The sequence below is a fragment of the Peromyscus californicus genome, unplaced genomic scaffold (assembly GCF_007827085.1).
Source record: "Peromyscus californicus insignis strain IS unplaced genomic scaffold, ASM782708v3 Scaffold_14__1_contigs__length_90479793_seg_2, whole genome shotgun sequence".
Lineage (NCBI taxonomy): Eukaryota > Metazoa > Chordata > Mammalia > Rodentia > Cricetidae > Peromyscus > Peromyscus californicus.
In genome coordinates, this window is record NW_026294436.1 from 6,857,969 (window position 1) to 6,885,728 (window position 27,760).

General features: G+C 41.7%; 2 protein-coding genes across 5 annotated transcripts in view; both read right to left on the minus strand.

Annotated features, from left to right (window-relative positions):
- Epb41l5 (erythrocyte membrane protein band 4.1 like 5) overlaps nucleotides 1–13,181 on the minus strand; it is a 124,848-nt gene extending 111,667 nt beyond the window's left edge. Inside the window, 2 exon segments of the mRNA XM_052736735.1 lie at nucleotides 7,418–7,655; nucleotides 13,011–13,181. Of these exon segments, the coding sequence (XP_052592695.1) occupies nucleotides 7,418–7,597 (180 nt within the window). The 5' untranslated portion in view covers nucleotides 7,598–7,655; nucleotides 13,011–13,181.
- Nucleotides 13,182–18,176: 4,995 nt separating this feature from the next.
- Nucleotides 18,177–27,760, minus strand: part of Ptpn4 (protein tyrosine phosphatase non-receptor type 4) — a 192,490-nt gene continuing 182,906 nt past the window's right edge. For all 4 annotated transcript variants that reach the window (XM_052736736.1, XM_052736739.1, XM_052736738.1 and 1 more), the window contains one exon: nucleotides 18,177–26,139. In XM_052736736.1, coding sequence (XP_052592696.1) covers nucleotides 26,056–26,139 — 84 coding nt within the window. In that variant the 3' untranslated portion in view covers nucleotides 18,177–26,055. The remainder of the gene's footprint in view (nucleotides 26,140–27,760) is intronic.

Below are 27,760 nucleotides of genomic sequence, written 5' to 3' on the forward strand. Positions count from 1 at the left end.
GGGTTGAATCAAAACTCTTGTTAATTTTCCCATTTATTTCCTAGGTTTCATGGGCTAGTCTTAAGGCAGGGAATCAGAAATTCCTTTTTTGTCCCAAAAGAGCGGAAAGTCTCATTAGAGAATTTGAGTTTGAGAATGATTTTAACTTCATCTAGGGACGAATCTATTCTATATTGAAGATCTATTTCAGGTACTGTTCCTGATTTCTTTGATTTATTTAACAAATAAACAATAGAGCACTTATAATATGCTATGTGCTGCTCTAGGCAACTACAAAGGAAAACCAAGGAAGGCACTTGTCTTCCAAAGGCTTATACTCTAACGAGAAAACAGACGTGATAATGTGAAAGGATATAAGGAACAAGATGAAGAATAACTGGAGACAGTATTCAAAAGGGAAGACTTTTTAAGCAAGGCAAACTTTAATGAAACATGAGTAAAGCAAGCAATTATCCACAGAAATGCAGTGTCTTAACAGTGGGAGGAAGGGGTTTCAGCGGATCAGGAAGAAGTCCTGCAAGGCTGAAGAGCAGGGTGAGGAGGAGGAGGAGGAGGAGGAGGAGGAAGAAAGGTGAGCAGGTGTCAGACTCCTTAGTTTACTGGGCATGACAAAAACAGTCGGTTTTAAATCACACTTACGGTTTAAAAAAAAAACAGAACTGCTCACAAACTTTAAAAAGTTTTAAGATCTATTTTTTAATTGTGCGTGGGGTGGGTATGTTCAAGTAGGTGCAGGTGTGTGTGGAGAGAAATCGGACCTCTCTGGTGCTGGAGTTACAAGCTGTTGGGAGCTCTGTGATGTGGTGCTGAGAATCGCCTTGGGTCCTCCACAACAACAGTACACACTCTTAACCACTGAGCCGTCTTTCTCTGGCCCCACTGGTAACAAATTTAAAACGGAACAATTATGCTCATTTTGCTGGCTGCCATCATCAAAAAGGGAACACAAAACATTTTGACCTCCTGATCCCCTCTCCAACTCCCAATGCACCGAAGTGTCCAACTCCAATCACATTAACTCTAAGTACACTTCTATATATAATTTCACATTCCACCAACATTCCGTATTTGTTTCAAAACCAAAAGAACATGGCCTGTAAAATGACATTCCACCTCCTTCTATCCAAGCGTCATTCCCAGCCTTCTGAAATACGGTACCTGTGTTCTAGGGGAGAGAACAGGCTTCTGCAAGGTGGAGAGAGCAACAGCCTTTCAAGGTTATGTATTTGACCTTCTTTAATAAGAAGCTGATCTAAGCCATTGAATAGTGAACACATGGCATTTTCAAATTCCTCAAGTTAGTGATGCCCAACCTAAAAAAAGATTCTGTACACCTAAAAGCAAATTTCTTTTCTCTTTTTTAGTTTCTTGAGATTGGGTTTCTCTGTGTAATCGCCATGGCTGCCCTCATACTCATGGAGATCCGCCTGCCTCTGCCTCCCAAGAGCTGGGATTAAGGGCGTGTGCCCCCACAGCCCAGTCTAAAAGAGAATTTCTTTAAATAATCTGGCCACTGGAATAGCATGAATATTCTAAAAACTTTCATTGATAATCAAGTCTGCAAGAAAAAACTGGTTCATAATAATATATCAGAGTAATCGCAATCGTCTTTGCTAAGAACTGAAGTTTAAACCTAACAAATGAGCTACAAGAAAAGGCCTGCAGCTTTTTAGTTCTGCCTGAACGTACCGAGACAGCTTCAGGGGTTTTATGTTTCAAACTGAGCCTAAGAGAAAAAATGCTGCTCTGCCAGCCTATGTAAAAACAAAATACAGGCAGGAGGGAGGTCCTGACAGTCTTTGGTGGCATAGGGGAAAAGAAACGGACTGGAGACAAGCAGGAGTCAGGAGACTAAGTGGCAGAGCCGCCCACGGGATGCAGAATTATTAAATAGAATTATCGTCCTGTTCTTCAAAATCCCTTCTTAGTCATTCGTTACAGATTAAAGTACAAACTGGAATAAAAACATCTTCCTACACACGCCTTGCTAACCCTCACACCTGTGTCCCTGTCACAGAGGGCTGTCCATATTTGGCCAGTGTGTTACCTCTGGTCATAGAGAACGCACTTCTCTCTCTTACAATGTCCTGTTTGAATCTCATCAACTCTTGGTTCTGCCCACTCAGAAATCAACGCATTCGTGCTGGTCGTTAGTTTTCATCAACCTGACACAAGTAGACACAGCCGAGAGGAGGGAATGCCTCCTACAGGCAAGTCTGCAGGGCTTTCTTCTCCTTTAGATCTCTCAAGTACATTTTATCTTTTTCAACTTTCATACACTATGTTTTGATCATGGTTTCCCCTCTTCCACCTCCTTCCCAGACCTCCCCACCCAGTTTTGTTTGTTTGCTATCTCACAAAAAAACACTACAAAAATGAAAGTAAAACAAACAAAGAACCAGTAAGACAGATTTGCCAAAATGAAAAGACAAAAAGCCAACGGAGTGTGCTTTGTGTTGGCCCACGACTCCTCGACGTGGGCTCTCCCGTCGAGTACAGCTAATACGTCCAACGAGAATCCATTGAAAACATGATTTTCTCCTTGTGAGCCGTCTGCTCAGTGTCTGGAATGCTGCCAGTCTCTGTGAGTTCATTTGTACATCCCACATGAGGGCTGCTGTGTCTTGAAGATACTGTCTGGAGTCATCCACTACCTCTTTTCCTGCAGAGATCCCTGAACCTTGAGGGAGGGGTCTGGTGAAGCCATCCCACTCAGGACTAAGGCTTTCCCTCTCTGCACACTGTCCAGCTGTAGGTCTCCTTGTTGATATCAATCTACTGCAAGAAACTTCTCTGATGAGGTCTGAACAAGGCCTGATCCTCCAGATTAATGATTACCATGGAAGCCCAGTCCACCGTGGACAGGTGGTTCTGGGTCGTATTTGTATAAGAAAGCAAGCTGAGAAGGCCAGGGAGAAGAAGGCAAGTCAGTCAGCAGGATTCTGCTTCAGTTTCTGCTTCCAGGTTCCTGCCTTGGGTGTCCCTGATGAAGACTGGAGGTGGTATGGCAAATAAACCCTTTCCTCCCCCAGTCGCTGTTGGCCGTGATGTTTTACCACAGCAACAGAAAACGCAAGCTAACACTCAGTAGAAAGGGTGGAAACAGACAGCCGGTTCTAGCTGCCTCTACCCAGAACCGGCTCCTTAGTGTCTGTGGCCAACAGCTGACTCCAGGTTACTATCTCAGCGCGGTCCCCACTCCACATTCTAGTTCATGAAGATTAGGCCATCAGCACACTACCTGCCATAAGCCTTTCTTTTCCTCACAAGGTATTTCTCCCAGAATGTTCTTCCTCTGCCTGTGTATGAAAAGTCAATTCTGGAGGAACATTTTCCTCCCCTTGAAACAAGCTTCAGGGGCTGGTCTCCCTACTCAGCCATTTTCTAGCCGGGTGCTCTCTTCCCTTCCAAACTTCACGGTAACCTTTCATCTTCTCTTCACCGACTTGCTCAAACAACTAGTATGTTAAGAGCAGCTACTACGTTCAAGGGACTAGAGAGAATTCAAAATAACTTACCTCCCACTGAGAACTCCTACTTTCTAAAGCCTGACTACCGAGCACGCTTGCCTTCCGGCAGGACTTTTCTCCTCCTCCCTTATTCGCCCTCTGTGACGGCTGACTCTTCTCACAATTTTCCACACCGTGAATGCGACCCTGTCTAACAGTGTGCTCATTACTCATCCTGTTCCTTCTCGTACCATGTTCGTGTGCCAAATATTCCCTTTTCTGCAATCTCACATCCCCTGTACCTACATTGCTTTAGTGGTTTCCAGTCCCATCCTCCCCACCTCCCCGTTCTAATTCAAGTCTATCATCGTAACTACCACTAAATGTCATTTTGAACATATTCTCTGGCTACAAAAACAACAAAATAACCCAAAACCTCTATGCAGTAAGACAGACATATACACAAAAATGCTGTATTCTTTTCTGAGGGTGGAAGTTAAAAACAAAAAAGCTTAACTGAAGTGTAACTCATACCCAGTCACCCATTAAAAGTATGTGGTTTAGGCTGGTGTGGTGGTACAGACCTTTACTCTCAGCAGCTGAGAGGCAGACGCAGGCAAGGTCTGTGAGTTTGAGGCTAGGCTGGTCTATATAGTGAGTTTCAGGTCAGACGGTTCTACATAGTGAGATACTGTCTCAAAAACAACACAGATATGTAATTCAATGGATTTTAGTACACACAGAGGTGTGTATATAACCATCAGAGTTGATTTCAGAACACTCTCATTACCTCTGAAAGACATTCCATATCCTCTAGCTATTAGTGTCTACCACCTCTCTGCCAGCTCCTAAGCAACCACTAATCTACCTTCCTGTTTCTTCAGCTCACCCTGTTGTAGGCTTTCATAAAACAGAATCACAATGTGTGGTTCTTGGTGACTGGTTTCTTTCACTAGCACAGTATTTTCAAGTCATCCATGTTGTTACAGAGTATCAGTTCTGTGTCTTCTGTGGCTAGTGACTTGATGTTCCCTATCTAGCCTGATGTCCTCTCGGTGTTCCCATCTTTTTGCTATTATAAACAATGCTCCTGTGAACATCTATACATTTGTGTGCAAGCATGTTTTTAATTCTCTTGGACAGATCTTGAAAAGTAACAATGTTCTATCATTTGAATAGTTATGGGGTTGTTTTCCAAAGCAGCCGTTCCACATTTCCCAATCTCAATGTTTCTCCAGTTTTTCCAACTGCTATTATCTGACTTTTGAGCCCTCTTACTTGAATGTGAAGTAGTATTTATTGTATTTGTGGTTTTTGGTGCTCAGGTTAAAGCCTAGGCCTCACACATGTAAGAGCACACTTGGCCACTAAATTATAACACACCTGCTGTGGGATGGTCTGTATGTCAAATGTGTTGCTGATTGGTCAATGAATAAATCACTGATTGGTCAGTGGCCAGGCAGGAAGTATAGGCGGGACTAACAGAGAGGAGAATTGAGAGAACAGGAAGCTGGGTGAGAGAGGCACTGCTAGCCGCCATGATGAGAAACAGCATGTAAAGATGCCGGTAAGCCACGAGCCATGTGGCAAGGTATAGATTAATGGAAATGGATTAATTTAAGCTGTAAGAACAGTTAGCAAGAAGCCTGCCACGGCCATACAGTTTGTAACCAATATAAGTCTCTGTGTTTACTTGGTCGGGTCTGAGAGGCTGTGGGACTGGCGGGTGTCAGAGATTTGTCCTGACTGTGGGCCAGGCAGGAAAACTCTAGCTACACACACCTGACTCTGACTTCTCATGTATTTTGTATGTCCTAACTAAATAACGTCTACTTAGCCAGGGGTTAGTGATGCATGCCTTTAATCCCAGCACTAAGGAGGCACAGGCAGGCAAATCTTTGAGTTTAAGGCCAGCCTGGACTCAGAGCAAGTTTCTGACAGCTAGAGCTACAAAGAGAAACCCTGTCTCGAAAAACAAAAATAAACAAACAAAAAGTCGACTTAGATCTTTTGCTTATTTTTAAATTGGGTTGTCTTTTTATTGGGTTGTAACAGTTCTTTATATATTCTAGACACAAATTCTTTGTCAGATATATCATTTTGAAGTACTTCCTGTTATTATGTTGTACAGCCTTTTCTCTTTCTAGGTGGTACCTTTTGAAGGACACACATTTTAAATTCTGATTAAGTCCAATTTGCCTGACTTTTCTTTTTTGTTACTCATTATATTGATGTCATTATCTAAGAAAAATAAATATTCCTACATTTTCTTCTAAAGATTTTACAGTTTTAGTTCTTATGCTTATGTCTTTGAGCTATCTTAATTTTTGTATGTAGCATGAGGAAAAAGTTCAACTTTATTCTTTTGCATGTAGATATCACCATTTGGTGGGGGAAAAAAAACTATTCTGTTGAATAGTCTTGGTACCCTTATCAAGACTCAACTGACCACAAAGGTAGGGAAAATAAATAAATCTGGCTGGAGAGGTACTCAGGGGTTAAACAGTGATTGCTGCTCTTCTAGAGGAACTCAGTATAGTCCCAGCACTCACAAACTAACCCCAGCTACAGTGGATATAACGCCCTCTTCTGGCCCTGATGAGCAGTTGCACTCATGTGCACACAGACACTCAAGTATACACATCAAACAACAAAATAAAAAAGATTTTAAAAAGTGAATATAAAGTTTCTAAAGGCCATGGTTTTGCTCCAGAAGAGATCAAATCTAAAACCGGGGCTGTTTTAGTTGTCCCCAACATGTCTAGACCCGACAAGGCACCACCATTCTAGGCCGGCCACTAAACACTTGCTCTACTGCGGTTAAAGCTGATACCTTTGCTCCTCCACACCACACTGCCCTTTAAAAAGGCTTCTCTACAAATTCTTAGTATCAGCCTACCCACCAACAACCCTGAGACTTCATACTTCAAACATTAGGTAATAAATTTTTTCCCAGGTTCTCACACAGCAATCTCATGGTTTTCACTACATAGCTAATAATAAATGGACTCACAAAACTCTTCAAGATTCTTATCAAATAAAAAATAAATATTAAAACGATCCTTACTAAGTATCTCACGTTGGAATAGCTCACAAACCCTCAGCAAGCCCTTACAGGAAGAAAATTTAGACACCTTAAAGTGTACAGAATCAAAAACTCTAAAAATGTGCAGTGCAATGTACATTTAGATAACACACACAACGAGGATTTGCAAACACTTCTAGAGAGCTGGGCATGGTGAGTACACCTGCAATCCAGTACTCAGGAGGTTGAGGCAGGAAGAGCATGAGTTTCATGAAAGTCTGGGCTGCATACTGAGACCTCATCTCAAAAAAGAAAGAAAGAAAGAAAACAAACCACTACCACCAACGAAAACAAGAAAGCCTGAACCTGAACAAACTACACAATTCTTCAGTTTCAACTTCTGAAGTTAAGACTTTTCAGAATTCACTCAACTACATATCCCAGTCACACTGCGCCATCGGTGTTCTAACTAGAGTTTACCAGTCTATAGGGACAGCAGACATCAAGAGACACGCAATGAAGCTTATGTCAAAACCCACACACGATATAGTGTTTTGTGAAGTCTCTGATACAGAACAAAGACATAAGAGATTCGGTATCTGTACACAGTTCTAAAACTCAAGCCTGGCATGGCACACACCTGTCCTCCCACACTTGGTGGCTGAGGCCAACCTGAGCTACACAGTGAGATCCTGTCTGTAAACACACGAGTGTGAGTACAGGCACAGAGAGGCACAGAGTTAATTCACACTAATTACTGCCCAGTCACTCTATGTTTCTTCCAATTGCCACTGAGTCCAGGTTCTCGTGGCCTGCAGGTACTAGTCCTTGTCCCTGGGTACTTCAGAGCCTGAGCCATACTCACCCTACCTTACTTAAGCCCCAGGAAGCATAGACAGTAGTGATCTCACACACAACTGGAGGCTGAGAAAGGCCTACTTACCGGCAAGTCCACACTGACATCGGTGCCATCCAGAAGGGACACCCTGCACGTGATGATGGACTTGGCGTCTCCCGCTGCAGGAATGTGCGTGGCAGCGCGCTGCGCCTCGCGGAGTCGCTCCTTCTCAGCATGTCTGCGCATAGACCGGCGGCCAAGCGTTCTTCTCAGGAAGCTCAGCATTTCTGCCACCACAAAACCAGCGGTGGAAACGACAGCCGAGAGGAAGACTCCCGACAACCTGAGCACAATCAACGGTGGCATTTAGTAGAGCCCTCTGGAGGTTAATTTGAAAAAGTTGAAACATTACTTTTTATACATATTTCAAAGCATGTTGCATACAATACAATTTTCATTTCAAAATAATTTTTTAAAGCTAGAGTTGGACATGAAGTTACAAAAAGAGCAGCGACTGCAGCTTTTGAGACTTACTGTCTTCTTTTACAAGGAGCTGATCGAGCAGGAGAAAGCAGTCACTCAGGACGTTCAACAAGTGTTTGGGATCAGTAAGTGGCACCTACGGCAGACGTACCCTTCAGACATTACACAACAGCGCCAGACACCGCTGAGGCAGACTGAGTGGGTTGTTTTTAACTGAACACTCAAAACACAAGTAACTATCTGTTTCTGCGAAGCACAAATAAATTTAAACTCCCAAATTTTATCAAATATCCTACTGATTACTGTTCTAAGAACATTAAAGTTAAAAGAGCTACTAGTTATTTAAAATATTGCACATTATAACTGAAAACACTAAACAGATACAGAAACACAAACAATGCAAATGCCATACAGTTCCTTCGTAAACCTAGTGTCTTTAGTTTTGCAACTGAGAGACTCCGAGAAAAGTAAACACTAACGAGAACACATAAAGACAATGACTAATTCCAGGAAAAAAAGGTGTAGAAAAGGAAAAACAGTCCACAGGACTCCACAGCAAATAGCTTCAGCTGTCAGAACGCTACCGCAGCTCGACAGTAACTACCCCCAGAAGAGGTGCTGCCAGAGGCAGAGGGTAAGGTCTGGAGAGAGCGAGCTCTTCTTAGTCCACCAGACGGCTTCACCAGTGAGGAAGCAGCTGCCTGGGAGAGCAGGCGCAGAATTCCAGGCAGAGCTACTGTTTTAAAGCCTCTAAATTAAAGGACTCGTTCAACTAGCCGGTGGCCATCGACCTGCTTTTTAAAAGGGTAACTTTAAGATCATACTACTATATTAACCTTTAAATACCCATGAGCTGAAGATTACCAAATACATTTTATAATAGAGCTTATGTGTATTTCAGATTTTAACCAAGGAAAGAACTAAAGTTGGGGACAGCCGACCAGCCTACCAGGCCCCATACCCACCAGCTGTGTGGTCTCCCCAGTCTCCTTTCCTTGTAGACTCCAAAACTTCTAAAGATCTGTTTTAATGAACCCCTACTTCTTCCTTTTAACCCAGCCTCATCATACATACCCACAGGAAAACATTCTGATAGCTATGTTAGTCCTTATAATCACACTTCCACTGAACCTTTTATTATAATTAGATAATTATTCTTTTACTCTTTATTGTAAGCAACTTGAGAGCATAATCCTTATTTTTCTTTTGGTATTTATGTATCGTCATTTTTTGTCACAGAAGTCTTTTATAAGAAAAAAATTCAAAACACATTATAAATTTATTTCCTAAGAAACTATAAAACTACTTTTCTAACTTTCACCTTATCTTGACATACAGCTACTACTGTAAGTTATCTAATTAAAGAAAAACATCTTTCTGTTAGATTGCGGTTATTTGAACAATAAAAGCCAATACTGTGAAGAACAGCAAGTTATTTTCACAGAAACATAACACAGCATGAAATAACACACACGTTTCAAGCAAAAAATGAGAAAATACTAGACGGAAATAGAATGACAGAGTAAAGGACTTTTAAACAGTTTCTGAAAAAGGTATTTTGAAGGATTACTATGTAGTTTAACAGTTAGTACAAATCATCTCTACAGAGATACAGCTTGGTGGTAGAGTGCTTGCCTACCACACACAGGCCCTAGATTAGATGCCCAGAAAGCAAAAACAAATTAACAAGATAAACAACCCATTAGAAGAAAATGGGTGACATGAAAAAGGACATCCCAAATGACAATAAGGAAGCCTTTTAAATAATTTTGGCACTTGGAAGGCTAAAACAGGAGAGTTCTGAGTTCTAGGCTAACCTGGTCTATATACATGCCAATTCCAGGCTAGCTTGAGCTACATATGGAGGTCCTATATCCAAACAAACAGACAGACAGACAGATAGATAAGACGGCTGGTGAGATGGCTCAGTTGGTAAAGGTCCTTGACGCAAAGCCTGGCATCTGAATTTGATCCCCAGAATCCCCAGAAAGGTGGAAGGAGAGATGGAACTCTGCAAATGGCATGCAAGAGTCCAACTGCAGCCAGGAAGACCTAAACTAAACAATTAGAGAAGCCAGGCATGGGGGCACACCCTGTAACCCCAGCACTGGGGAGGTGGAGGCAGGGGAAGCAGGATCATCCCTGGCCACTTAGCAAGTTCTAGGCCAACCTGGGCAGCATGGACTCTGTCTCCAGTTGAAAACAAACAAATAAAAAAGTAAAAACAAGGAGTTGGGATTTAGCTCAGTGGTAGAGCACTTGCCTAGCAAGCACAAGGCCCTGGGTTCAGACCTCAGCTCTAAAAAAAAAGTAAAAACAAAAAGTCAGGAGTGGGATGCACCTGACCTGTCTAGCTCTGCACAAGCCAAGTCCAGAAGAGACGCCTGTGCCTGCTTGCCTGCGGTCTCCAGTGCTTGAGAGGCTCCATGGTGGAAGGCGAGAACAGCTCCTTCAGGTTGTCTCTGACTCTTACACATATGTACTCACACACACACATCAGAGTCAAAAACAAATAAATAAAAGACTGCCGTGGGCGAGGTCCATGTAGCAGGGACGAGGAGGGAGGGTGCTTTTATACATTTTCAGACACTATCCTATTTAAACAAGTTATTCAATTGCAGAGCCTATATGGAGCAATTCTAAGTTGCAGGAACAAAAATTTTTCTTGGCCTAACACATAAGAAATTCACATATTTATCGTGATGCAAAGAGGTAAGTGAGCCATGGAATAAACAATGGTATAATATACAGTTGTTTCTTTGATCCCCGAACTTGAGAAGCAGAGGCAGGTGGATCTCTATGAGCTGGAAGTCAGCCTGGACCACACAGACTTCCAGGCCAGCCAAGGTGACATAGTGATACCTTGTCTTAAACAAACAAACCAAACCTGTCTTAGACTAAATTTATAAGTGAAAAATCAAATTAATTGAAAAATGAAAACAGTATTATAATACTTTGAGATATAATCCACATACACCCTCACAGGTATACATAGAAACTACAAAATGTAGATGATTTAAGGGAAGTTCTCTCTGTAGAGTTAATCCAGAGGTCATGAGAATATGTGTGGCTTAAATTTTTTTTCAAAAAAAAATTTTAGGGTTAGGCAAAATAAATAAATAATTAAATAAAAAATAGAGTGCCCCCATATTCTGTTCCCTCATCCCACCTGCCCTCAATCCTGTTCTCGGGGCTACAGCTGCTGGATCGGTGGATTATCAGCCACCACAAATCTGTTTCCTTTTTAAATCTTCAACAGCTCTGGCTCCTCCTTCTGGACCTCTCAGCGCCCTACCTAGCCCTTTGCTGTCTCCACTCCAGTGCTTTGCTCAGCTCAAGTATCTAAGTCCAGAACTTTCTTCATCAGTGCTTCCATCTTTCTGTGACCATCTGCCCACTCATCTCCCATTCTTCTCCCTCGTCAGACAGTTAAAGCTATATTTACACCCGAAACGCTTTTTCCTCAGAAAAGCACTCCCAGATTCTCAGGCTGGATTAGAACGCCCTGTTAGTACACGGGCTTTTCTAAATAACATGGAAAGAAACTGTAATTAAATACTTAATTGACTTTTTTTTTTATACTGGCTAGCCTCCCTCCCCCCCAGTGTTCTCCCACAAGGGCAGGGACCTCGTCTGACTTGTTTACTGTAATGGATCATTAAACTGCTTGCAATGATACGTATTACATATTAGACAATCAATAAAAAAACTAATGTGATAGAGTAAAATGATACATTAGAAAATGGTGCTATTTGAAGAAGCAAATCCTAAAAGAGGGTAATAAAGAGAGTAATAGAATAGCCCCAGCCCTTGGAAGACAGAAGCAGAATTCTAGGTTCCAAGCCAACCTGGGCTGTATATATTAGCAAATTCCAAGCTAGCATTTGTCTCTAAAAACAAACTGAAAATATGGGGTCAGGAGTTACGTTGTTTCTAGTAAATAAGTCTCCTTTACAATCACAGAAATGAAAACTGAAGTAATCAATTTCCGACTTAACCAATAGCTGCTTTACCCCCCTCCCCACCATTCCACCCCCGCCCCCAGTGCGTCATGAAATGTGTATATGCACACATTACTGAAGGCCAACTGCACCTCCTCCCCTTTTGGGTCTTCTTTTTGCAGTACTGGGGATCGAACCCTGGGCACTCAACACGACATCCCTTAGTGGTAAAGCACATATATCTCGGGCCAAGCCACTGATTTTTTTTTTTTAACACAGAAAAATTTATTGCCAACATACAGAAAATGTTCTAAAGTTACCAGTATTTTTCGTCCCAGTTATCTCCCGCAAAAGAAAATGTAACTGAGAAACTAAACGCAGGAGAATTCCGCACACCGCTTCCCAAACAAGTTATCGTACCAAAACAAAAAAACATGTTTGAGGATTTAGCTCAGCCTAGCGCGCTCCAGAACTCGAGTTAGATTCCCAGTATCAAAAGAAAAGGGGAGGGGAAAAAAGCAAGAAAGGAGGGGGCGGGATAAAAAAACGACCCTGAAGCCAAGCAAAAGACACACACAAGCAACCCACTACGGTAAGTGGGGCTCCGCCTCAGTTTATGCTGCAACTGAGGCTAGCGTAGTTGGGAATTATGTTAAGAATTTATTGGTGGGTTTATCTCTAATTCTAAAAAAGAAAAAGAAAAAAAAACTATTACTAGTAATTCTAAACTATTGCCAAACAACTTCGGAGACTGGGGTCTTCTTGCTCTTAAAGCAGAGATCGCAGTAACCACACAGAGACGGCCACAATTATCTTCTACCCACCGGAGGACCCATCATTACCCGATGCGCGCCACGCGTGGGAGCGGGAAGCGCCCTGGGCCTTGGCGGTTCCCGGGAACGCACCTGCCTCACACGGTTCCAAGTTTCACTCGATCGCGGGCGAGCTTGCACGTCCCGTCGGGTGTGCGTCTGCCCACGATCCTGACGAGGTGACCCTCGAGGAGACCTTCCCCTAACCCCACGGCTACTCGGAGGTCGGGGGGGGGGGGACCGGAGATCCTCCCACGACGCCCGAGACCCCCGCGACGCGCCCGGCCCTCGGCGGCCAGCGCTCGGTATCGCCCGAAACTCAGCGCCCGGCCCCATTGGCCGGCGCCGCCACTCCCCTCCCAGCCCGCGGCGTCGCCCCGGGAGCCGGGCCGCCCAGCCGGCGCGGCCGAGAGGCTACGCTCGGGGAGCAGCGCGAACTGGACACGGGGGCCACACTCTTACCTTGACTGGGGCGGGGGTAAAGACCGCGCAGCCACCGAGACCACGACGGCAGGCGCGCACGACCCTCGGGGAGAGACGCCCAGCCGGCCCGAGAGGAGGACGGGTCTCGGAAGACGCAGAGAAATGGCGGCGCAAGGGGCGAGCCCACCCTGCGCTAATCCCCGGAGGACCCCGGCCGCCCGCCCGCCCGCTCGCCCGCCCGCCCTCCTGCCCGCGGGCACGCCCCTTAGAGCCCTCTCCAAGCCCCGCCCCGAAGGACGGGCTGCTCGGCTCTTAAAGGGGCGATGGCGCCGCCCCGGAAATCAGCCTCCTGAGACCGAATTTAAGCCGGCAACGCCTGTCGGTGGGGCCGACGGGAACAAGAAGCTACAGTTTAAGAGGCACCTGTTGCGCTTGTCCAACATTTAGTCTTATCCCGAGGGCACTATTAGGTGTATGGAAACCTGGCCGCTACACGGATTCATTTGTTCATTAATTTAAAAAAAAAATAAACAAAACAACAAAGGGGGGTAAACCTGGCATGCTGATGCACACCTTTAATCCCAGAATTTGGGAGGCAAGAGGCAGGAGGATCTCTGGTGGGGTCCAGGGCAGCCTGGTCTACTTAGTGAGTTCGAAGACGGCTAGGACTACATAATGAAACCCTGTTTTAAAAGAAAAAGTTACATTTATTTGTCTATGTGTGTATATGTGTGGGGCGAGTAGGGAGGGGTTTCATGTTTGCCACAGTTCATGTGCAGAGGGGGTGGTTCTGAGGACATTCTCTCTCTCTTTCTCTCTCTCTCTCTCTCTCTCTCTCTCTCTCTCTCTCTCTCTCTCTCTCTCTCTCTCTCTCTCTCTTCTCTGTGTTGTTTTTTGTTTTTGTTTTTGTTTTTGGAGACAGGGTTTCTCTGTGTAGCCCTGGCCATCCTGGAAGTTGTGCTGTAGACCAGGCTGACCTTGAACTCAGCGATCTGCCTCCGGAGTGCTGGGATTAAAGGCAAGTGCCACCACTGTCCAGCGAATTTTCACTTTCTTGATTATATAATTTAAAATCAAACGTTGAGTTTGGGATACAGTGCAGTGGTAGGGTGTTAAGACTAGTACAAGACCATGGATCCAATCCATAGCACAGCAAAAATAACCCGGATGTTTCTATTTTTAATGTAGTCTGGTATATCTATTTTTCTCTCTTACTCAGAGAGAGAGAGAGAGAGAGAGAGAGAGAGAGAGAGAGAGAGAGAGAGAGAGAGAGAGTAAGTAAACAAATATGTGTCAAGTGGTGATAAGTGTCCTGGAGAAAAACAGAGCTAGGAAAGGGAAATAACAGACTGATGCTTAAGGCACTGTGGTCAGGGAGGGCCTGAGTGGCAAGACAACATTCCATTCATTCATTCTTCAGACAATTTATCAAAATGCCTACTGTGCTGTAGGCTCTGGAGATAGGGCAGATAAGAAGACAAAAGTCCCTTAAGGCAACCATGGTGACAAAGACCTACAGTCCCTTGGGAGGCTCAGTAGTGAGATCAAGGCCAGCTTAGTTTACATTTGGGGGTTCTGTTATAATTAAACAAGTTTATTTCATGGTCAAGCCTGTGTGGTAGAGTGTACCTGTAGTCCTTGCTACTCTCAAGGCTGAGGCAGGAGGATCACTTGAGTCCAGAAACTTGAGGCCAACCTACCTAACACCATCTGAAAGAGGAGGGGAGTAGGGAGGAAGAGGAGGAGGAGTAGGGAGGAGGAGGAGGAAGAGGAGTAGAGAGGAGGAGGAGGAAGAGGAGGAGTAGGGAGGAGGAGGAGGAAGAGGAGTAGAGAGGAGGAGGAGGAAGAGGAGGAGTAGGGAGGAGGAAGAGGAGTAGGGAGGATGAGTAGGGAGGAGGGAGGAGGAGGAAGAGGAGGAGTAGGGAGGAGGAGGAGTAGGGAGGAGGAGGAAGAGGAAGAGTAGGGAGGAGGAGGAGTAGGGAGGAGAAGGAAGAGGAGGAGTAGGGAGGAGGAGTAGGGAGGAGTAGGGAGGAGGAGGAGGAAGAGGAGGAGGAAGAGGAGGAGTAGGGAGGAGGGAGGAGGAAGAGGAGGAGGGAGAGGAGGAGGAGGAAGAGGGGGAAGAGGAGGAGGGAGAGGAGAAGGAAGAGGAGGAGGAGGGAGGAGAAGGAAGAGGAGGAGGGAGGAGGAGAAGGAAGAGGAGGAGTAGAGAGGAGGAGGAGAAAGGCTGCATATACCTCCATTAGAGGACATGAAGTCCTGGGTTTAATACACATGGTTGGTCAGTTGTTAGTAAAATAATAGCAGGGACAGGGGATGAGGGCTACCAATTCAGCAAGGAAGAAGGCCTCTTAAGACAGTGACATTGAGTTCAGACCGAAGCAGGTGAGGAGATAGCCCAGTAGACAACCTGGAAGAGCAGCGGAAACAGCAAGGCCAAAGGCCTGTGTGGACCTGCTCAAGGGCGGTACTGAAACCAAAGGAGCAAGAGCAGGAGGAGGGACACTGAGGAGGGAAAGGATGTGGACAGAGGGTCTCTGGGGATCTTGTCTGAAAATTAGTGTAGAGGGAGGATCCAGAAAATACCGTTTCTGGGGATTTGGTACTGACCACACCTGCACCACCCTGGTTAGGCCTGGCAGAACACCTCTGTGCCAGTGGTGTTGCCAGAACACTGCTAGTCACCTGTGTGGCACCTCATTGGGGCCAATGGAGCAACAGCTGAGTACTATACATAGCTCTACCCATAGCAGGGTTTTGGGGTGGAGAGAGTACAAACTGAAGTTCTCTGGCTGATTAGGGACAATACCAGGAAACCAGTGTCATTTCTGATTCCCGGTACAGGTTTTTAAAGCAAAACTAGTTTCCAAAAGGGGGAGTAGGCCAGGGATCTAGCTCACCTGGTAGATGCACACACATACAAATGTAGTAATTGTAAAACGTAATTAAAAAGAATGAGCCGGGCGGTGGTGGCGCACGCCTTTAATCCCAGAACTCGGGAGGCAGAGCCAGGCGGATCTCTGTGAGTTCGAGGCCAGCCTGGACTACCAAGTGAGTTCCAGGAAAGGTGCAAAGCTACACAGAGAAACCCTGTCTCGAAAAACCAAAAAAAAAAAAGAATGAAATAGGGCTGGTGAGATGGCTCTGTAAGAAAAGACACTTACCACCAAGCATGATGACCTGAGCTTGATCTCAGGTCTCACATGGTGGAGAGAACTGACACCTGCAAGTTTTCTTCTGACCGCTACATGAGTGCTGTGCAAGTACATACATGGTCATTCATGACCCTCACCCCACAAATAATGTTTTAAAGAATGAGACAGATGTAAATATGCTAACATGCAAATATCCCACAACGAAAAAAGGAAATTTGCAGGCTGTATCATACAATCCTGCAAGCATAAATATATATGCATACACAAATATACATTTTTCCCTAGAAGAAAATATAATGAAGAGGTCATCATTGGTGTGATAGGGCTTCCACTGCCCCAAGGCTTCATATAGCTCAGAGTTGCTGTTAATCTGAAATTCGCACAAGAAAAACCAGTTCCACAATTTTGAGCCAAAATTGAAGCAAATTTTAATTAAGTACTGGCCAGAAAAATGGACTCTAGGCAGTTCCACTTGGTTCCCAGCAAGTGGCCACAACACAAGTGTTATAGGGGCTTTTTAAGGACAAAACCATAAGGCCATTTATTTCCCATGTCGTTTTGTTATTTTTCTAAGAACTACAACTCCCAATATTCCAGGAAATTACCTGAACCTTGGGCAGGTAGGGCTTACAGGTTGACTTTGACTTACAGAGCCCACAATTTGAATCCACCTGCCTCAGTCTCTTGAGTACTAGGATCACAAGTCTGTGCTTTTCACCAGGTTTGAGGGGGCTTTTCTCAGAGATGGTGAGTTGGCATGAGACTGTCATAAATCATCTTGGATCTTCCTCAAAATGTTTCTCATAATTTCTTTTTTCTCTTATTTTTGACATAGGGTCTCTTTGTGTTGCACAGGCTGACCCTGAACTCCTGTCCTAAAGTGATCCTCCTACTTCAGCCTTAAAAGTAGCTGGGACTACAGGCACTGTGTCATTGTAGCTGCCTTTGTCGTAATGAGTCCTTTGTCATGTAAGCACCTAAAACAGAGTTAGTGGTTGCAGGGATGTGGTGGTGCAGCCTTTGATACCAGCACTTGAAAGGCAGAAGCAGGCACTTTATTGAGTTCGAGGCAAGCCAAGGCTACATAAAACAAACACCCCCCTCAAACAAAACAAAACCAAAACCAGAGTGGAGCTAGTAGTCTTTACTTCTTCCCTTCCTCTAACAGGCTATCAAGATAGCATGCCTGACTTCCCTTTCTCTTTTAGATGCAAAATGGCATATCTGGGAAGATGTGATCCAGGCTGACTTCAAGAGAAGTCTTTTGAGTGACAAGGTCTTGCTCTGGGATTACTGGAGGAGGTGTGGCCACAATGAAGGAGACTGGGGACACTTTCATTCTCTAGGTAGGGAGATAGTTTGATGGGTAAGAATGCTTACTGATCAGTTGGGCAGTGGTGGGTCATGCCTTTAATCCCAGTACTCAGGAGGCAAATCTTTGTGAGTTCCAGGCCAGACTGGTCTACAAAAGTGAGTTACAGGACAGCCATGACAGTTACATGAGAAACCTTGTCTCGAAAAACAAAACAAAAAAGAATGCTTACTGCTCAAGTAGGGGGACCTGAGTTAGGATTCCCAGAACCCATGTAAACAACTGAGCACAGGTATGTGTGCCTGCAACCCCATGCTGTGGTTGCTAGAGACAGGGATCACAGGCTTGTTGGCCAGCCAGTCTAGCTGAAAAACATTAAGTGAGAGATCTTGCCTCAAAAGAATAGGGTGGAGATTGATAGAGGACAACACCAGATGCCCTCCCCTAGTTTCCACAAGTATGAGCATATGTGGCTGTTCCAGCATATGTACATGCCCATACACCATACATATATACCAAATACACACACGCACACACATTCTTTAATTTTCTAAATTCTCTTTAAATCTCTGTTCTCCCCATTCCCTCAAGAAGGGCTACTATGTGTGCTACTAATTCTAGAAATAAACATCATGTTTAGCATTCAACCATCCCTTCTAACTGATCACTCATCAATGACTAAAATCACTGTTAGCAGAGTCCAAAAATAAATGCCCATAAAATAATTTTGAAATGAAGTCATTAGATTACTAAAGCACATCTTTATTTTTCAATTGAACATTAACAACTAGAGGTTTTTTTTCCCTTTTCAAACTTGTATCTGAACAACTACTTAATCAAAATGAAATATGCCCAACAAAGTATGTGTAATAGCATTTCACATAACATAAATTGATGTTAGGACTAAAACACTTTCGATGCAAATCAGCATTTTTATCCTGCTCACTGTTGGTATGTGTAGATTGTTGAAAACCACGGATGTCAGGAATTCTAACTTTCCTTGAATGAGGACAAGCACACAGTGAGCTGCAGTGACCATCTCAGATAACCCAGTGTTGGCCAAACTCCAGTTTGTGCACTTGCAGTTCTCATTCTTAGCTTCTCTGCTCTTCATCACGAGACCAAGCCATACGGAGATCGTTTTGTACAACTGGGAGAAAAGGTAGTCGACAACATTAAGGGACTAATTCCATTCTGCTATTAGTTCAGTACAAAACATGAAATGGAAACAGAAATGAAAAATATTTTAGTAAGGAAATAAAGTAGACTTTTAACCAAGCAAACTTCTCACTCCATATTTACATATAGCACCTATTACAAGAAAAGAAAGTTCCCAAATTAAAATACCCTCTACACAGAAATAATTTTAAAACTACTGTTTGAAAATAGTACTGATAAGTATACACTATCAGTCCTAAAGTTAAACCTACACTGTAGAAAACAAGGACTAGCTTTCCTTATTTGAAAAGACTACAACATAGTTCATAAGGGGTATGTTCTGATGCTGGAGAACACTGGAGTAGACAACTTTTATTTTTTACAGCAGATATACTTACTGTACTGGCAGAATATGAAAACAGCTTAATATAAACTGTTGTAGCATCACAAATTCTGCCCTTTGTCTTCTATATAAACTATGTACTTGTGGTGCAGTATCCACTTAATATCTAGGTACTACACTGAAAACAAACGGATTTCCAAGAATTCATGTGATGTCCACAAAATGCAGAGCAGAAACAATTTTATTAAACCAAGCTCGGCTGAAGCTAGCTGAGAGAACTGAGTCCAGCAACACAGTCAGCTGGGCAGCCTCTATTGTATTACACAAATTACAGAAAAATCGCAGAGCTAAAATCACATAGGTTACCTCTTAAATATCAAAGAAGCTATCAGGAGATCATTATAAAGCATTTAAACTTGGGGCCAATCTAATAAACGCTAATACTAATCAATTTTTTCTGTATTTACAAAACTCCTAGGATAGATATTTTAATGTATAAATTAAGTCAGTAGTAAGCATGAAATAAAGTGCTATTTGAAATCAATTGTAGCACTGAAGTTTGACCTACTCTAAGGATTCAGGAATGAGGTGTCTTGCGAATTCACTGAAAGAGTGGGAAAGATGAATCCAGAGATCACAGAATGGGTTGAAACATCCTTGCCCAGGATGGCAAATAACTGGAATACTATAACTTCCGAGCAGAAAACAACTATTAAAACAAAGGTGAAACAGGCCCAATTATGACAACAGTGGATGTAATGACATACAGATCTAGGGAAACCACAAAGCAGCAACTATCTGGGCCGAAGGTTGAAGAAAGCTACTTCCTTGATGATCGCTGGCAGCGACTTTACTTAACAGTGTGACTTCTAAGTTACCAGAGTTAATAGTGCCAAACTTTGTAACCACTGGAGTTGAGGAAATCTGACACTAACCTTGGATTACCTTTTGGTTGTTCAGGGTACATCACGATGAGTGAAAATTAGTATGTAGGTTTAGAAAGCATTAAAACAATGACTTCCCAATTTCATAAAGTTTAATAATTGGCAATTACTAGATTAATTAATCATGCCTACAAGCACTGGTTTAAAGTGAAGAGTTCTCACTTAGCTGAATAAACTCGTAAGCACACAAGCTACCACTGTTCTAAGTCACGAGTGTTGGGCCCAGTGGTCTTACTACCCACATCACTGAAGATAAAAAGGGACACTCATTAGCGGGGTCAGAGGCCTCTGCACATAATTACTGCAGTGGCTCTTAGGTATGGGTTTCTGGCTTCACATTCTTACAATGATGCCCCCACTGGTGGCTGCGACAATGACAAAGCTTGGGAACTTTCCTCCATGGTAGACACATGCAGCAGCACACTTAGCCTAACACACAAACATTCTTCCACACCCCACAAGTATACAATTAAAATATTTTACACTCAAAATAGTACATACAATTTTTAAGGAAAACTCTCAAAGTCAAAACAAAGCAATGTGAAATGAATGTACACTATACATGAAATAAGCTTTGACAGTGATCATTTATAACGAAACTCCATTTCTTCCAACATTGCATTTTACACAATGACTTGTAACACTTTTCACTCTTTTGCAGATTTCTCTCTCTTTTTAAACACATATACTTAGAATCAAGTAATAACGCTAACATTTGAAAGATACATTCATTTTCTTTACAGCATGAAAGACATACAAATATCGTTTTATCCCTTTTAAACAATGAAATTAAAGTTAACAGTTTTAACCTTCTGTTCATAGAAAAATATTTTCTGTATATCATTTACATAATAATAGGAAAACTCTACAATGTTTAATTGAAACTTTTATGACCTTAACAAGGTTTTCTTTTTCATTCTTAGACTGGAAATTTTACAAGGCTCCAGAAAGCTAAACGTTTGAACTCTTCCTTACAGTGTAGTTTTTAACTTGCAGTGTTGCTAACAACCGTCTGCAAATTAAAAGCACTACTGGCTTCCTTGTTTATGTACTGAACCATACCTAGCTAACACAGAGGGACTGCCGTCAAGCAGCTGTGACTAATGGCTGCCCATTTAGCTTTGGAGGACTAAAAAATAAACAATGTCTTTAGAAACCAACAGTACACCGTAGCAAAAAAAATGTAAAATAAGCAGCAACACATTTATATATGGAACAGAAAGTAACCTTATGGTATCTACTCCAAACAAATTCACCTAGGGCATGAAAATATGGGCTGGAATACATGGGTTGTTGTTTCTGTCAACATAGAGAAGCTTATTATAATAACTGCTACTGAGAGAAAGCAAAATCCACGAAAAATAAGAATTGTGGTTAAAAAGCAGAACCTGAAACATAGAATTTTGGGATTGATTTCCTATATTCTTAAAATTGATGAAATTATCTCTTAGCAATTAGCCCTCAAAAAAGTTTTAAGATTCTGTAAATTTCTTTTTATGTCTATAATAATTCTCTAAGAATTTCATAAAAGTCGCTACAATTTGTGATCACACTGAGACACAAATGAGTGTCTGTCAACAGATCGGTCATTTCACATCGGATAAACTCAATCACTGAAGTATACTAACGCAGCTGTCTGACTTGGAGGGAGCACCACAATGACTGTTCTAGGAATGGCAGGTGGATGGCTGGTGCACATGTGAGACGTGAGCAATGTCGACACAGAGTACTTGCTTTGTGGATGCAGCACCTTGCATGAAAGCAGACTGTGGGATCATTTAGGTATGATTTGCAGTATTACTGAGATGTTTATTCCATCAAATATTTATCATCATATATTTATTATAAATGACTTAAATACAAATTCATCAGAACTACAAAATAAGTACTACAAAGAGCCTGTAAACATATCCCACATTTGTGGTATAAACAACTTACATGAATTCAAAACTACTTTGGCAACTTTACCATCAGACTATTCAAAACAGACATTAGATAGCATATTGCTATAAATTAGTGTTTCCTTCTCTTTTCCTGATAACCAGGCCATACTTCAATTTTATCACATGTTCACATTATGAATATAAATTATTTTGTAAGTAGATCTAAGTTCTGAATCTCAGTTCTATGTTTTAAGTGCTTTAGCGCTGCCTTCCTACCTGCAGTTCAGTTTGCTTACTGTATGTGTATCAGGCTAACTACTTCACAACAGCTAATGTCCATCTGTTAGGGAAGCACAACGAGCAAACTTGGCCCACGTCCTAACCAGCATCACTTTTGAAGCCTACTTTCAACCTCTAAGGGGTCAAAGCTCCTAGGTAGAAAGAGAGAAAATTTACAAGCCTTTATCATATTCACAATTTACTCAAGTTCTAGCCTAATACAGCGACACTAGATTGAGAATTAGAAAACTGGAAGATGACCAGATACTGTTAAATTAATTGCTGGGCCTCTGGTCCTTCCTATCGTAAGGAAATAGAGATTGGACACACATCTTTCACCTTCTTATAGATATCAAGTTGTAGTATCACTTCTAGTGAGACAAGAGATTTTTTTGCTTAGACTTGGTCAGACCTGCCAAGAGATATAAACAACCCCATGGTTAAAAGTCCATTCCGTCTGTGCACACGTCTTTATGAAGCATACATGCAAACCAATGTACTGACGTTTTTCTGTGAAGGCATGTACAGTAGTACCCAAAACCTTCAAATAACAGTCCTTTTTTTTTCTGGTTTTTTGAGACAGGGTTTTTCAATGGAGCCTTGGCTGTAGACCAGGCTGGCCTTGAACTCACAGAGATCCACCTGCCTCTGCCTCTGAGTGCAATTTTCATACATGTTACTTTTATTCTTCAGTCAAAATGATCAATCATTGTCCTTTCCCAGTTATTCATCTCAGTAGGTAACACAAAAGTTTTTCTTGGGCTGACTTTTGAATGGATGGAGGATTACAAGCACAATCTATTCCTTTTGTGAATGAAAGTCTACTCCAAATACTCCTAGATACTAGAGTATCTAGGCGATGTTGATGAAAACCAGATGCTCAATAAAACACTTGAAACACAGAAAAATCATCTGAACTCAGAGAGTGAAAATTTTCACATTTACTTTTTAGCATGTACAAAAGCCCCTGATTCACCAATATTGATTTTTCACTTGTCAGAATAAATGCATTCTTTCTTGAGTTTGTCAGGGTGGCTAGTGAAATGGAAAAGTAGTTTGATTCAAGAAATTTGTTTTTTGTAACACAATATTAAATCAGTATGTATGAAGTCTAGCAGTACTTGGTATGAAAACTGCCATTATTTCTAGAAATTTATTTATATTAAGAAACTGATTAAATGCTTAGGTGTAAAGGACAGTGTTATATGTTAGAAAACTAGGAAAGTTTAGTTAGCATATCCACATTAACAATTTTTAAAGGTAATTGTAGCTTAAGGTCCTAACAAATGGTCTAAGGGCTGTTTTTACACTAAAATGCTGACAGGGGGCGGTTCTCAGAGGAGAAGTTGAAGTGGAATTCTCCACTTGTCAATAATTTAAAGGCAGTAATGCTCACTGCTGACACCAGTGTTAACGACAGAGGTGTGAACAAAGCTGCAGATGAAAGAACCAGTGAACCATGACACTGCCTTTAGCCTCCACACAGCCTTTCTCTTCCTGTCTCTGGTTGTCACATTCTATCCATATGGCAAGGACAGACACTTCAAATTGAGACTAAAATCTGTACATGAAATAAAGTAGCTCTACAATATACAGATCTCCAACTTCATTTCCCTTTTAAACTTGTAATGATAGCCTCTATTACATTTGCCTCTGGTAGACAATGGAATGTTTGAGGGAAGCTACCGTTCATGAACTAGTTCATATTGTCTTGCATATGAAACCAGAATAGGAGAACTTCCATTTGACATAAAGATTATGTTTATGTCTTTCTTTAAAAAAATAAGACAAAAAATATTTGTAAAAGACAATTTATTTGGTACCCTGGCTATTAATGTTTAGGAACTTACCTTCTGAATTTTACTATTATGGATTCTGAATATGTGAATGGATAATTTAGAATTTATTAAACATTTTTAAATGTATGGCACCCCTCCCCCAACTAAATAGCAGTCCAAACTATTTACCATTGGAACCTATGTTTTATTAAGACGACAGAAATACTCTGTAACCACTAGCAAATGTGCCTATTTTAACTATATCCATATAAAACAACATTTGAGTAGGTGAGCAAATTCTCACATAAAATTGGGCAATTTTGAAGCTCTATCTCCATAGATTTAAAAACGAATGAAGCCAACAAGGAAAATACACACATCTGTAATGGGAGTTGAATCTTCAGTCAAAATGGACAATCAAAAGCCTCACTACACATGCTTAAAATTTTCTAGGCATATATGAACTAGATAATATAACTGTATACAAAAATGACAAGAAAACCTGCATTTTACTATTTTGGGGGTCACATTTAGAAGAAGTCAATACTATTTAATTCCTTGTCTGAAGAATTCCAATGAAAAGACCATTGTGGCTAGGTGGTGGCAGCACATACCTTTAATCCCAACACTCAGTAGGCAGAGGTAGGCAGATCTCTGTAAGTTCAAGGCCAGCCTGGTCTACAGAGTGAGTTCTAGGACAGCCAGGGCTACACAGAGAAACCCTGTCTTGAAAAAAACCCAAAAAACAAAAAACAAAAACTAAACCAAAGCAGAAAACCAACAAAAAACAAAACTGAAAAGAAAGAGCAGTGTGAAGAGCAGCCTGATATGAACGGGAATGAGTGCTGGAGGGCAACACTTCAGCTACAGACAGGAGGAAACCCAACCACTGAACTTTGTAACTGGAGCTTAGAGTATTAATATGTTGATCTCTAATGTACATGTTACATCACTTTTTAAGTTAGGGAATAAAGTAAATATGCAATTTGAAGAATAACCCTTCTTTTTCAGTAGGCTGCTGAACTTTAACCCCTGTTCCTCAGTAAAGGAATGTACAGGTTGTGAACAATTCCATAGCAGCAGAATGCACTCTCAGCAGAACACAGATATCCTGGCTTTTGTGGCAAAGTACAAGCAAGCACTGAGTAAGAACAGAATTTCCTTACCCTTCTTTGTATAACTCTCAAAATAAGAAGCTGTTTTTTTTTTTTTTTTTTTTTTTTTTTTTTTTTTTTTTTTTTTGGTTTTTCGAGACAGGGTTTCTCTGTGTAGCTTTGCGCCTTTCCTGGAACTCACTTGGTAGCCCAGGCTGGCCTCGAACTCACAGAGATCCGCCTGGCTCTGCCTCCCGAGTGCTGGGATTAAAGGCGTGTGCCACCACCGCCCGGCAAGAAGCTGTTTTTTAACACTGTGAACTTATTAAAAATTCATCAAACTATGAGAATGTACAGTATACATACCTCCTATGGGGTCAAATGAGTGCCTTTTCATTAGACAAAGAAATCTCAAGGCACTTAAGGGGTTAAGACACGATACATGCATTCCTTTACATCAAGAATGTGAAATCACATGATTTGGAATAAGCCAACCTTATGATAAATATAAGTTACATTATTAAATCCAAGAAAATCCATAGATTCATAGATATTATTTTCTAAGATGCTGGTAATGGACATGTGCAGCATTTCCTGGGAACAGCCAGTTCCCCTTTTCTTCTCAACAGCAGGTCCCTACTGGGATGTCAGGAAGGTGTGCTGCATCCACAGGCAGTGTACTGGCTAATGTTGAGAATGGTATTGCTAACGGTTGAAAACTAAAATCCGGTAATCAGAAGAATAAGTACATGAACCACTGGAAAGACCAGAGCAGATTCCTGATGTTTATGCCTTTTTGCTTTCAAGGTGCAGGTGTGTAACAGAGATGAGAATTCTGAGCCTTGTCTGGGGCAATTCTACCAGAGGGGACGCATGGCACCACCTCGAAATTCCATAAGTTACCCTGAACATATTCAGTTTCCACTATTTGTTCAGAGCAAAGCACAAAATAGTCAAAATAGTGAATTATAGGTTTTGAGTGACTTTTTAAAACATAAAGTGCAATAGTGCTGAAGTTTTCAAAGTTTGTTTGAGTTCTTCACTTTTTTGTGTGAGATGCCATTTCCTGCAAGCAGTATTATGGCACAATGAATGTAACAAAAATCAGTTTCCCAATACTTATCCCAACTGTTTTGTTTTCTTATTTATTTGATGTTGTTAAGGGTTTAACAAAGCCTTCTTCATATACTTTCAAAATAGCTTCACAGACAAATCTGTACTGACTCTGAAAAACATAAATAGAAAAGCAGAATCATTATAAAATCCAGAAAATCAAAAACTAATAGCTCACTTGTCTTATTTATTAGAAAGAAAGAAAGAAAGAAAGAAAGAAAGAAAGAAAGAAAGAAAGAAAGGAAGGAAGGAAGGAAGGAAGGAAGGAAGGAAGAAAGGAAGAAAGAAAGAAAGAAAAGTAAAAAAGCACAGAGATACAATGTTTTCCAACAGATGGGCAAAAAGTTATAAAAAAACCACCTCATATTATACTTTGTTGGCAAACCTCAAGACATTGCTGGTAGGAATGTGAAAACACAAACTGTAAACAGAAATTTGAAAGCATCTAATAAAATGATATTATTTTACCTTTGGATCAAGCAATCTCACTTCTAGAAAATCTAATTCAAAAATAAACTTGAAAAGTAACTGAAAATATATACTCACTCTTTTAAAACAAAAAAATTAGGAAACATTTAAGTTGCCATCAACTTGCTGTATGAAAAAGGTTGACAATCTACAGATTCAATGCAATCCCCATCAAAATCCCAACACAATTTTTCACAGACTTGGAAAGAAAAATACTCAACTTCATATGGAAAAAACAAAAGACCCAGGATAGTTAAAAGAATCCCATATAATAAAGAAACCTCTGGAGGCATCACCATCTCTGACCTCAAGCTCTACTATAGAGCTATAGTAACAAGAACAGCTTGGTACTGGCATAAAAATCGACATACAGACCAATGGAATCGAACTGAAGATCCTGACATTAATCCAGGCGCATATGAACACCTGATTTTTGACAAAGAAGCCAAAACTATACAATAGAAAAAAGAGCCGGGCGGTGGTGGCGCACGCCTTTAATCCCAGCACTCGGGAGGCAGAGCCAGGCGGATCTCTGTGAGTTCGAGGCCAGCCTGGTCTCCAAAGCGAGTTCCAGGAAAGGCGCAAAGCTACACAGAGAAACCCTGTCTCGAAAAACCAAAAAAAAAAAAAAAAAAAAAAACCAAGAAAAAAGAAAATATCTTCAATAAATGGTGCTGTCATAACTGGATGTCAATAAGTAAAAGATTACAAATAGATCCATATCTGTCACCATGCACAAAACTCAAGTCCAAGTGGATCAAAGACCTCAACATAAATCCAGTTACACTAAACTTAATAGAAGAGAAAGTAGGAAGTACTCTTGAATGCATTGGCACAGGAGATCACTTCCTAAATATAATACCAACAGCACAGACACTGAGCACAACAATTAATAAATGGAACCTCTTAAAACTGAGAAGCTTTTGTAGGGCAAAAGACACGGTCAATAAGACAAAAAGACAGCCTACAGAGTGGAAAAAGATCTTCACCAACCCCACATCTGACAGAGGACTGATCTCCCCAAGAAACTAGACATCAAAATACTGAACAATCCAATTGAAAAATGGGCTAAAGAGCTAAACAGAGAATTCTCAAAAGAAGAATCACAAATGGCTGAAAGACATTTAAAGAAATGTTCAACATCCTTGGTCATCAGAGATATGCAAATCAAAACGACTCTGAGATACCACCTTACACCTGTCAGAATGGCTATGATCAAAAACACTAATGACAGTCAATGTTGGAGAGGATGCGGAGCAAAGGGA